The sequence below is a fragment of the Plecotus auritus genome (assembly GCF_963455305.1).
Source record: "Plecotus auritus genome assembly, chromosome: 8".
Classification (NCBI taxonomy): domain Eukaryota; kingdom Metazoa; phylum Chordata; class Mammalia; order Chiroptera; family Vespertilionidae; genus Plecotus; species Plecotus auritus.
The window spans coordinates 63,820,555-63,832,457 of NC_137782.1; the positions used below are offsets into that span (position 1 = coordinate 63,820,555).

An 11,903-nucleotide genomic window follows, 5' to 3' on the forward strand; every position below is an offset into this window, starting at 1 on the left:
TTCCTACAGCCGCCCAGGGAGGGGGGCAGTGTGGTTGTCCCCATCTCACAGGTGAAGGGGGAGGGGGACGTGCTCAGGGCCTCGCAGCTTTGGCTCAGTGGCAGTGGGGTGTGTTGGCACCCAGTTCCTAAGCTCACTGAGGCCTGTCGGGGACCACGGAAGGCCTGCCTGACTGCCTCCTCCTCTCCTAGTCCCCCCCCTACAGCTCAGGGAGCTACGATTCCATCAAGACCGAGGTCAGTGGCTGCCCCGAGGACCTGACTGTGGGCCGGGCTCCCCCGGCAGACGACGACGACGACGACCACGATGACCACGAGGACAATGACAAGATGAACGACTCCGAGGGCATGGACCCCGAGCGCCTCAAGGCCTTCAACGTGAGCACCGGGTCGGTCAGGCGGGCGGGCCACAGCCAGGGCCAGCCCTTCCCACAGCCTGTCTCTCCCACAGATGTTTGTGCGTCTCTTTGTGGACGAGAACCTGGACCGCATGGTGCCCATCTCCAAGCAGCCCAAGGAGAAGATCCAGGCCATCATCGAATCCTGCAGCCGGCAGTTCCCCGAGTTCCAGGAGCGGGCCCGCAAGCGCATTCGCACGTACCTCAAGTCCTGCCGGCGCATGAAGAAGAACGGCATGGAGATGGTGAGCCCTCCCAGCCCAGCCCAGCCCCGCCACTCACCTCCAGCCACACTCCGGATTGTTGGGCGTCCTCTTGGCCAGACACTTTACCCATAATCCTCTCAATGTCCCAGGAGTCAGCACCATGATCCCTGTTTCACAGTGTGGGGAGCTGAGGTCCCTAAAGAGGCCCAGCTCCATAGATAACGGCCCTGAAGCCTGACCCCGGCCCTCCACCAGCACCTCTAGGGCAGGGTCTCTGTGTGGGCCCAACACTGCCCTGTCCCCATTCTGCCTGCAGACCAGACCCACACCTCCCCACCTGACCTCGGCCATGGCCGAAAACATCCTGGCAGCTGCCTGTGAGAGCGAGACGAGAAAAGCAGCCAAAAGGATGCGCCTGGAGATCTACCAGTCCTCGCAGGTACTGCTCGCTGCTGGCCACTGTCAGGGGGTTGCTTCTGGGTGGGTGGACATCAGCCATTCCACAGACAGTGGGGCCCCCAGTGCAGAGGGACCAGGCGGGCCTCCCAAGGGGCAGCAGTGATGGAGTAGGATGGGGAGGGCCTGGGCACCCAGCCCTGCAGACCCAGGAGGGCGTCCGGGCTTCATCCCGCGGGCCCTGTGTGCGACGACCAGGGATGGGGACAGCCCTGCAGGACACAGCACTGCGTCCCAGAAACTCTGGGGCCAAAGCCTTCATCCACCCCGTCGGCTCGCTGCCCCTCTGGGTCCTCAGTATCTCCCTCCCCCCTGCAGGACGAGCCCATAGCCCTGGACAAGCAGCACTCCCGGGACTCTGCAGCCATCACCCACTCCACCTACTCACTGCCAGCCTCCTCCTACTCCCAGGACCCCGTGTATGTCAATGGCGGCCTCAACTACAGTTACCGCGGTTATGGGGCCTTGGGCAGCAACCTGCAGCCCCCTGCCTCCCTGCAAACAGGAAATCACAGTAATGGTGAGTGAAGGAGGCTACCGCCTCGAGAAGGGGGAAAGAACTCCTTCATGGCACAGGGACCCTTCCCATATCATCTTAGCCAGTCCCTAGATAGGAAGGCAAGGACAACTTCAGCTGATAAGACAGATAAACCCTCCTTCCCTTCCCTCCCCTCCCCAAGGAGGTGTGCTTTGTTCATTGCACTGTGGCCCTCTCTGGTCCTGCCCCCCTCATGGCCCTGTGAGCTGGGCACTGCGGTCCATCCAGCCAAGGCCCTGATCCTTATCGAGTGGAACCCTCTCCACACCCCCATTTTGCCTCCCTGACCAAGGCTCAGTGAGATGGTGGAGCAGGGCTTGGTGCAGGTCTGGCCCCATTCACTTGTAGCCTCAGCTCCGGACCTTACTTGTGAAGTGCAGGTTCTTACCCTCCAGTGCAGGGCCCAGCCCTTGTCCCATCAGGTCCCCCGGGCCGTGATTCCCTAGGTGCTCCCCTAAACTCTTCCCGAGCGACTCTGAGGCCGGCTAGTCCTAGACCAGTGTTGGAGAAATATCCCTGAAAGGTAGAGACCTCCCCGTGGAGTTAGGTGCTCCCGAGTGGGACCTGGAGTGGAGATCTCAGGCCCATGCCCACTGAGGCCAGGCTGGGGTCCCCCTGGGGGAGAAGAGCCTGGGGTGATCTCCCGGGCCAGGCCCTTGGATTTTGTTCTATCTGTTCTGATAGGTTGTAAGCAAAGGAGGCTGTGAATTGTACTCTGTCTGCCCCTGTGTATTTGAACAGGAGGGCAGAAGCAGTATGCATTTGGGGGCGGGGGGGGGCACATGGGGCTGGGGATGACACCAAGTTGCTTCCTGAGGAGTAGTTGGAGGAAGGTGCCAACCACAGGCCAGGGAACCCTGGTTCTAGGTCTTGGCCAAACAAGCCTGGGAATTCCTCTCAAACTCTTGGCTGCAGGAGAGCCCAGGGTGTTCCTGGTCAGTGATGGAGGGAACTGGCCCCTACCCATCGCAGAGACCCAGGCACCCTGCACTCACCTTGACCCTCACCCCACCAGGAAGTATATGCAGGTTCCTGGAAGATTCCTGTCTGGGCTTAACGTCTCATCCCTTCCTAATGCCTCTTAACCTAAAAATAAGAGGCTGCCCGGCCCTCATCCCTGAGACTGAGGAGTGGAAGCTGTCCAGGTGGGCTGCTTTCCTTCCAGAAAGAAGGGCCATCTGACAGTCCCAGGACAGGGAGGCTAGAACCTCTCGTTATGCGCGGGGAGTCGGGCCCGTCCTTCCCAGGCAGCAGGCGATGGTGATAAGCCTCCACCTGGCGCCATGAGGCATGGCCCGTCTCAGGGCTGAGCTGTCGGGCTGCTCCTGCCTCGTAAGAGCACTGGGCCTGCTGCACTCCCTGCCCTGCTCACACCCGCAGGGGCCTCCCGAGCCTCCGTCTCCTGTCTGTGAGCACCCTGGTTCCTTGGAGGTGGCTGGCAAGATCGCCTTGACAGAGATCTGCTCATTGACCTCCTCGCCGGTGGGCGCTGGGCTCGAGTCAGTTGGAGGAAAGCAACCGGCAGCGGCATGGTTGTCGGGCTCCCAGTCCCGCTCCCTCCCGTGCAGCCTCTAAAAGGCGGTTCAGGCCATTTGGCTGCTGGGTTGGGCAGCCATACAAGTGGCATAGAGCTCCTTACTTTGCTCATTAGGTTGTCATCTGGAGATGCAAATCAGCGTAGACAGACGTGGGCTCTGCCTGCTTGCCTGGTGTGCTGGGCTGCCCTCCCAGCAACCGCCTGGCAACCTGAGCGTCCTCCTGTAACCAGAGCCTGGGAGCAGGTAGCTCCGATCAGATGGGCCGCGGGAACAGGACTGTCTCCTGGGCTGTAGCTAAAGCCCGGGAGAGATGAAGGACAGCCCTGAACACAGGGGTGAAGAGGACACGACTTGGGGATGGAGGGAGGAAGGAGGAAGCCCCGGGCCAGCTCACCACCTGTGCAGGCAGCTCCAGCTTCCCTCTGCCGTCCCCAAGCACTGTCTGGAGGGACTGGGAGCTGCCCCAGAGGGAACCGAACAACCCCTTTCCCGCGGGTCCAACCCCTGCCGCATCCAGGAGACAGCAGAGGCACCGGCTCCCACCCAGCCTCTCATTTAGCTGCCAACAGGGGAGTCGGTCGTCTGCTTGGCCGCTGTTTCTAGCAAGTCACAACCCCACTCCTTCCTGGTTTCATTTTAACAGACTTAACTCTTCCCTTGGCTCACAGTTCCAAGCACACTCCTAGCAGGCCAGTTCCTAGGGCCCGCTTCCCTACGTCCATGTTCTCAAGGGAGAAAATAACCTCATGTGACAAACGGTCCCATCTTAGACTCCAACTTCCTTCCCCATTTGGAGGCTGCACCAGCTCCTGTTAGCAGCAGTCTAGTTTCCATTCTTTCTCCCAACATGTTACTTCTGGTCTAGATGTCTCCAATACAAGGAAGGGCTTGTCCGTCTCTCTATAGCAGCATAGAAGCTGCCACTATAAATGCAATAATGAGTGAAACCGCCACGAGAACCTACGGGGTGGCGGGGAGGTGGCTGTCATCGAGAGCAGCCTCACAGGTCATGGAGATGACCTCTGCACAGGGCAGTGGGGAGGGAACGGGGCACTGACCTAGTTGGGTCAGAGAAGCCTCCATAAGGAAGCCCCAGCTTCCAGATCCTCACTTCCTGGATCTTCTCTCACCTAACACCTCAGAAGACTGCTTTTCCAATTCCAGGAGCTTCCGTGTCTCCCGAGAGCCCATTCAGAAGCCTGGCACCTGTCTGAAAGCTCTTTCCCAGGGGCCTGTGCAGGCTGCGAGGCCGCAGCTGCGCTGCGCGTTTCACAGGCCAGGCTCAGTCCCCCAGCTGCCTCCTCATACTGCAGACAGGGACCGCGGCTCAGGGAAGTTACTGTACGGCCTCGGAGTGGAAGGGCAGGCCGAGCCCAGGCTTGCCTGTTTTAAAGCCAATGGTCCACCCTGTAGAGCTGCTTGGAAAAGGTGGAGAGGAACAGGGCCTGGTGGGCCCCCCAACATACACCCCTAGTATATTTCAGAAGATGTCAGACTCCCTCTTTCCGGCAAAGGGGAGGTGATTTCTCCAGACAGCACTTCTGGGTCCTCTCCTGACCATTCTAACTCTCCCACATCCATCCCATACTCTCTCCTGTCCAGCAGCATTAACCTTGCCCTCACTCCGGCACAAAAGACCTCCTCAAAGAAAGAAGATTCAAGGTCCGTGATTCCTCCGGAGACAGGCCTAGCAGTCCACCCCTCTCCTGCAGGCTGCGCTCCTGGTCTTGGCCCCACCTCTTTCCCACAGCCAAGCAGGGCAGCTGGCCTTGATTGCTTCTCTCCACTGGACAGAAGTTCCTTGCCTACCTGTGCATGTGTACACACACACACACACGCATGCACGCACGCACGGGTGGGTGTCGTCCTGGTCTCCTATGGCTCCTCTCTGGCTCTGGACTGCACACTCATCCCTCTCAGGAATCAGGCCCCTGCTTACCTGCAGCCTCTGACCCCCACGTCTGTTGACAGCCGCCCCATTGAGGGAGGATCACATACATACCTCACCTTCTCCAGACACGCCAGCAGCCTTTCTGCTCGGGTAGCGTCAGCTCCTGCCGAAGCTCTGCTCACCGCTTTGGGGAGTCGGGGAAGTTCCTTTCCTTGAGGCTTCCTCCTCACTTGGAGACCAGGGCCAGGTTGTGTACCAGCTGGGGGAGCACCATCTACCTGACGCTCCTCAGAAAGAAGCAGAGGTGTGATCAGTGCCAGAGAGCCTATTCCCCACCTGACACTACAGCCCGTGCCTTGTCACGTGCCACGGTGCCCTGAATGCAGAACCACGTGCACACGTGATCTTGGTGAAACCTCTCAACCGCCAGGCCTCAGCTGCTTCCACCTGTCATGTGGTGACGACACGCTTCCTCCCTTGCAGGATCACCCTGTGGGTGAACAGAGAACCCCATGTCTCGTCTGCTGGCCCCAGGCCCCATTCTAGGCACTAGAGGTACAACTAGCAAGATAGACAGAGGCCTCAGGCCCAGTGCCTGGTCCACAGCAGGCCCCCAGGACAACGGAAAGGATGGCAGCACCTCCCAGGTGCCCTGCAAGGTGTCCACTCCCTCTCACCCTCCCTCTCCCCCCTACAGGGCCCACGGACCTCAGCATGAAAGGCGGAGCCTCCACCACCTCCACCACGCCCACCCCCACGCCCTCCAGCAACAGCACCAGCAGGACCATGCCCACCGCCCAGCTCAGCCCCACGGAGATCAGTGCTGTGCGGCAGCTCATCGCTGGCTACCGAGAGTCTGCCGCCTTCCTGCTGCGCTCGGCGGATGAACTGGAAAACCTCATTTTACAGCAGAACTGACCGGGTGGCACCTGGAGGGCACTACCCTCGGGCATGAGGCCGTCCCGCCCAACCCAGCCTCCTGCCTCACCAGTTGGTACATTTTGTTTTTTGAAAGAGGTGGGATCCGAGAGCTGTTTCTAGCCACACTCCAAGCACCTGAGACTTTGGGCACAAGGACACTTTTTTTTTGGAATCTCACCACACAGGTGCTCTGACCTGCTTGGAAGAGGCCAATGGGGCAGCTTTGGAAGGGCTGGGCTCCCCTGACAGGGCGCTGGGGTCGCAGCTCTAGTTAGATCATCTTCGTGGACCCTGATGTTAGAATCCCACTCCCAGATAATTACCTTTCAAGTCTTAGGTGAGCAGAATTGCATATTTATTGAGAAAAACAAAGTGGACCCTTTCTTCCTCTCCCCTTAGTAATTTATTTTTTTGAAATGGATTCTTTTGTGTTTGTACAGATTGCCAGTCTGTGTCTGTCTGATCAGAAGGATGTCTCCCTGTGCCCTAACATTCCATATCACTACACTGGCGCGGGCGGGGCCGTAGGGCGGGGCGGCGGTGGGGCAGGCACCAGGAGGCTGTCCCTCTGAGTGCCCAGCACCACCAAGCAGGAGGACCTCATCCACACCCACTGCAAAGCAAAGACAAACCCACGCTCCCCCTCCCCCCATTTCACAGAAGCCCCAGCCATGGCCACCTGTATTCTACCTCACACTCCAGCGGGGGCTTTTTCCAGGATGTGCCCTGAGCCTGTTCTGAATGGCTGTCTCCCAATCCCCCCCACAGTGTGCGCGCCTAGGATGTAAGCCCGGCCCTCCCAGCTGCCCGACAGGACAGAGACTGGGAGACCGAGGCCGGTCAGCAGAGTCCCGGCCCTCACCCTGCCCAGGGAGTCGGGTTGAACACTCCCCCACAGACCCAGGCCCTCAGGCCCCTGCTGGGAAGACCCTGTTTCTTCAGGGTGAGCCTCTGGTGTCAGGCAGCCACTGACCAGGAAAGGCAGCTAGGCGCCCTGCACTGGCTTGGCTCCCCGGCCCCCGTGGTGGAAATTAAGGGACCATCATCCACCAGAGTAGCTACTTGGGTTCTCCTAAGACCAGCCCTTCTTCTGGAGGGACCAGTCCTGGAAGAAACCTCTAATCCCTGGAGTGTGAAAGGGGCAAAAAGAAAAGGCTGGCCTGGTTTCCTTCCTCCCGACAGGCACTTCCTCTTGCTCAGTGCAATACCTACCAGTGCTGCTAAACCAGGGATTCGCCCAGACCTCAGCAGGCCCCCGGGCCTCTCCATGCAACACTCCGTAGCCATGACCGCAGCCTCCGCTGCCCCCCTGCCCAGAGCTGGCAGAAGCCCTCTGTTGCCTTTCCTCCCTCAGAGCAAAGAGGCCCCAGGGAGCCAGGGCCGAGTGGACCCTGGGACGGCCACTGAGAGCCACCTGACCCCCGAGTAGGTGTCCCTTCTCAAACCAGCTTCTCCACAGCCAGCTGCCTCCTGGCACTGGCAGACCACCCTCAGGAGGGCCGGGGAAGGAGCCCAGTGTGGGTGTCCCACCCTGTGCTTACTTCCAGCCCCGAGAGGCTGGGGTGGTCTTTTATCTCTCAAGTGGCCTCCAACACCCCATCCCACCACACCACCTCTGCCTTGCATCTGACCCATCCCCAGGCCTCCGGTCGGGGCCAGGACACCCGAGACTCCCCCTTAGCACAGCACAAACTCCAGTGCCCACGGCCTCTCCCACACCCAGCCATCTGCACAGCCATCCTCCACCTGCTCAGTACACTCCCTGACGTTTTAATTTGTGTAAATATTTATTTTGTGTGTGAACAATATTACAAAGTAATCAGTAGACCTTTTGCAAAATGTGACCCCAGGCAATTTGTGAAATCTTAATGTTAAAAACTGGCAGAGACAATCGCCGCCTTAGAATTCTTGGTATCAATTGCTTAACATGTCATTTCTCCTCCCAGAGGCAGTACCCAAGCCAGGCATGAACAGTTTGCTTTTCTTAACAGCCAGGAGTGAGAAGGACTGGGGAAGGGGCTCCTGCCGCCACCACACACGGCATTAGACCTAAAGATTACATAAGCTACAGTTTGAAGTTGCGTTTTTCTGAGTTTAGGCTGCCCTAACTGATCACCTGCAGCCGACCTAATGCTAAGAGCGGAGGTGTGTTAAAGAGAAAGGAAAGGGACGCCAGTGGCACTGCTCCCCCAGGGCGGGTCTGAGGTAGGGTCCTTCCCACTGAAGTTGCGCCAGAAGCCCTGGAGATGGCAGCATCAGGAGCAAGTCACTATGTGAAACAGGATCCCATTAGCTAGTCCAGTCAGGGAACTTGTTCTGTTTGGCTTGTTTTAAAAGATGCAGCTTCAGCCCAGTCCCTCTGCCTGACTTGGAGAGTACCTAAGAGCTGGTTCTGCTGAACCTCGCTCCCACTGCCGGCCCGCCCCTCCTCCCCACCCCCCCCCCCCCCCGCCCATCACCCCAGGGACAGCTTTCTCCTGAAGCCCTGCCCAGAACCATTTAAAATCCTTATTGAGGGGGGGCCCTTGGTACAAATTAGTCATCTGGGATCCAAAGTTTAAAAGATAATGCGAGTAGAACACACCAATTCCAGAGTCTTTGCAGGGGCCTGATCCTAAGAGAGAAGGGCAGAATCCAGAGAATGGGGATTGGTCTTAGACCAGAAAGAGTGGCGCACCTGAAACTCATTTACCCTCACCACTCGGACCAACAGACAGTGCACATCCGAGGACAGCAATGGGGGCAGGGGGGAGGCAGGCAGGGGGTTTTAGAGGATTTCAAACAGGTGGAACCCGGCCATCCCTATTCCCAAGGGCCACTTACGACTCCAGGGGTGGTTATAGGATTAACTACCAGTTCATTTTCAAAATGCTGCTTTGAACTCAGAGGGTTGATACATTTAATTTGTAATTTTTTGTAAAACTTTTTACAAGATAGTAAAGTATTTCACCAGAATACCAGTTTCAATCCGTCCATGGTCTGATTTTTATATAATTTAGTGGTGCTTTAGAAACTTTGTTTTTGTTGTTTCTGGGCTAAACAGCTCAATCCTTTTTCGCCTGTATCTACCTAAGACCAATGTGAACCTTTGTATTTTTGCTCCTAATTTTGGACTCAGTGAAAGTGTACTGTTTACATGTACAGATGCCCAGTCCCTGTGTGTTCTGCAAGACTCGCTCTTGAGGAGGAAGGTGCACCTCACTAAGCTCATCTGCTTAGCAAAGCCACACAACAAAAACCTTCACTTTTTACCCATGTTTCCACCTAAAACCAAACAAAAAACCTACAACACACAGAACTCGATTTACCGAGAAACACTTTTCTAAGCTCAGAGAAATCTCCGTGTGAGTAGATGGCCCGCATGCGTCTGTATGTGGTCCATTTAGAAGCAGGGCCGGGACAGAGACCTCCCAGGCCACTGGTGGGTGACTGCACGGGCAGGTGAGCAGTGAAGCAGGACTTGGCTGCAAAGCTGTGGGCGGAGACAGTTCTCCCAGCAGCCTGGGGTGGGCAAGTTGTCGTCAGTCCTCTGGCATCATTCAGACCGGTTCTGGGAGAGCCCGAGTTCCCTACCTGGGCGAGACTATAAGAGTCTCCAGTGCAGACATGACCAGCATGTCTTCAAGGTTCCCCTGGAGGCATCACCTCTGGCAAGGGGCAGAGGGCTCCAGATGATAAGCATATGGCACTTAAGGCAAACAATGGATGGCACCAACTTTTAAAGGTGACTCTTTATTACTTAATCAGTGGCTTCACCTCTAAATTATATTTTTACAGATATGCACCTATGCAACTTAATGTGGCTCTTCTAAGCAGGTGAGAACTTCCTCTTCAATGCTCTATAAAAATTCTTTGTGTTCTATATAGTGAGTTTTTCCAGTAAATGTGGCTCAATATTTTAATTCTTAGACTGTGTCTTCTCTATGTGATGCAACTAAATTCTGTTTTGTTTGTGGAATGACTAGCACAGGCCAACTCCCTCTCCCCTCACTTAACAAAAGACCAATGAGCTGTTAATCGAGCTGTTTCTCCATGGTATTACTTGCTAAATGCACTGATTTCATAAGTATGTGGAATCCATTTTCTTTTGAATCTGTATATCATATATAAGACTGAATCTACTTAATAAACACTGAATAACAAACTGAATGTGTCCTTTCCACGTGTCCTCTCAACAGCCACACTGCCAGCTAGACCTCTTCCAAACCTCGCTGGGCACTGAAACACCTTCCACTAGTAGATTCCACCTTTGCTTAGCCCAGAAGCGAGCACACGGAAGGTCCTCAGTAAATGTGTCATTTCCTTCGGCACCCAGCCCACTAGAAGGGAAGGAAACGCATCTTCCCTGGTGCTCGCCAAGCGCCTGTGGGCACCATGTTGCAACCTCGCCATGACCTTCCCAGAGAGGTGCCCTTGCTTCCACTTGCAGATGAGTCAGCAGGGCCGCACTGGGGGCACACCTCACCTAAATTCAGCCAGTGACCAAACCAGGTCTTAAACTCAACTGTTTGTCTGTAAACTGTGCCCACCCCACTCCCCAGTGAGCAGCTCTTCAACCATCAGAAACCAAACCCACCTAACAGTCCCCAAGTGCTGGCTGGGAAACTGAGGAAACGCCATCCCTGGTCCTGAACCTTCACTTCTTGACATTCCACTCGACCCCAAACCCCAGATCCCGCCTTGAAGGGAACAAAAAGGCTGCGTTTTCCAAAGACGTGTACTTGTACACTTACTTTTTTCATCCTATACATATCATTTAGGTTAAACTTTAAAGGAAAACTTATAGGAATATGGGTAGGAACAAAACTGATTGTCATGAGTTTAAAAAATTCGACCGAGTTAAACGCATAAACGTAAGTTTTACTGTTAAAATTGTGCCTGTCACACACCACACACAATATGGAAGTTGTTTTCAAAACATTTTTCGTCATGGCAGAATAATCTTTTTAAAATAGAAATTCTGTGCAGCTGCCAAATACATAAAATAAAAGGAGAGGAGCCAATAGTTTGAACACCCCGGGAGTGCTAAGATTCAGACCAATAGTAGTAAGTACAGCCAAAGCAGGGAACCTTTCAGCACCCTATCTTTTCATGTGCATGTGGGGGCCATGAGCAGCAAATCCTCAGTACCACCATGAAAAGGTCTGTCCTACTGAATCCACCGCTGCTGAGCATTACCAAGGACCATATACCCAACAACCTGGGACAACACCTACAGAATCCAGACCAGCCACACACAACCACAGTGGTCGACCAGGACAGCACTTACCTCGGGGGAAGCCACAGCTCCATGAGAACACTGGGATCCTGGGACCAAAGAAGGTGCTGGAGGACAGAGAGGCACTGCTGGATCCCCGTCTGCTTCTTTAATGGAGCTCCCGACCATGCCTGTCAACAATGTCCAGGACATCGAATAGGAATGCCCCTTAGAGCAGGGAAAGCATATACACAGTGACCAAACAGGCCACCCTCACTTCACTCGGTGGACAGGGAAGAACATGCATGTACTATAGGAAAGGAAACCTGGAGCAACACTGTAGTTCATCTAACACACCTGACCTCCAGCTGGCCATTTACCCCAATTACAATACAATACAAAAAAAAAAGGAGAACTCAGTTTTGAAAGTACAAAACTGGTGTGGTTGCAAATGTCACAAAGGCTGGTAAACTTAGGAAACCAGTGTACACAACAGAAGTGGCAATGGTTTTATTTTCAATTCTGACCTGTTAGATCTGAATTTAGATTGTGTTTCATGGCGTCTTACAGTAAATAAATTCCAGTTCCCAGAAATGCTAGCTAAATTCTATCACACATAAATATACCATCACAGCCCAAACTAGATCAAGGGAACATCTTCAAGTCCTGGTTTCTGGCTCACTTCAAGAAATACTAAAAACAAAGATCTTTCATTTGTAGAGCCCAGACACACGGAGACAATGATAACGGGTCCTGACT

At 55.1% G+C, this 11,903-nt stretch overlaps 1 protein-coding gene across 3 annotated transcripts in view; it reads left to right on the forward strand.

Annotated features, from left to right (window-relative positions):
- Positions 1-6,389, forward strand: part of NOL4L (nucleolar protein 4 like) — a 124,473-nt gene extending 118,084 nt beyond the window's left edge. For all 3 annotated transcript variants that reach the window (XM_080683744.1, XM_080683743.1, XM_080683745.1), the window contains 5 exons: positions 192-377; positions 451-642; positions 920-1,042; positions 1,378-1,579; positions 5,724-6,389. In XM_080683744.1, coding sequence (XP_080539870.1) covers positions 192-377; positions 451-642; positions 920-1,042; positions 1,378-1,579; positions 5,724-5,944 — 924 coding nt within the window. In that variant the 3' untranslated portion in view covers positions 5,945-6,389. The remainder of the gene's footprint in view (positions 1-191; positions 378-450; positions 643-919; positions 1,043-1,377; positions 1,580-5,723) is intronic.
- Positions 6,390-11,903: the final 5,514 nt, after the last annotated feature.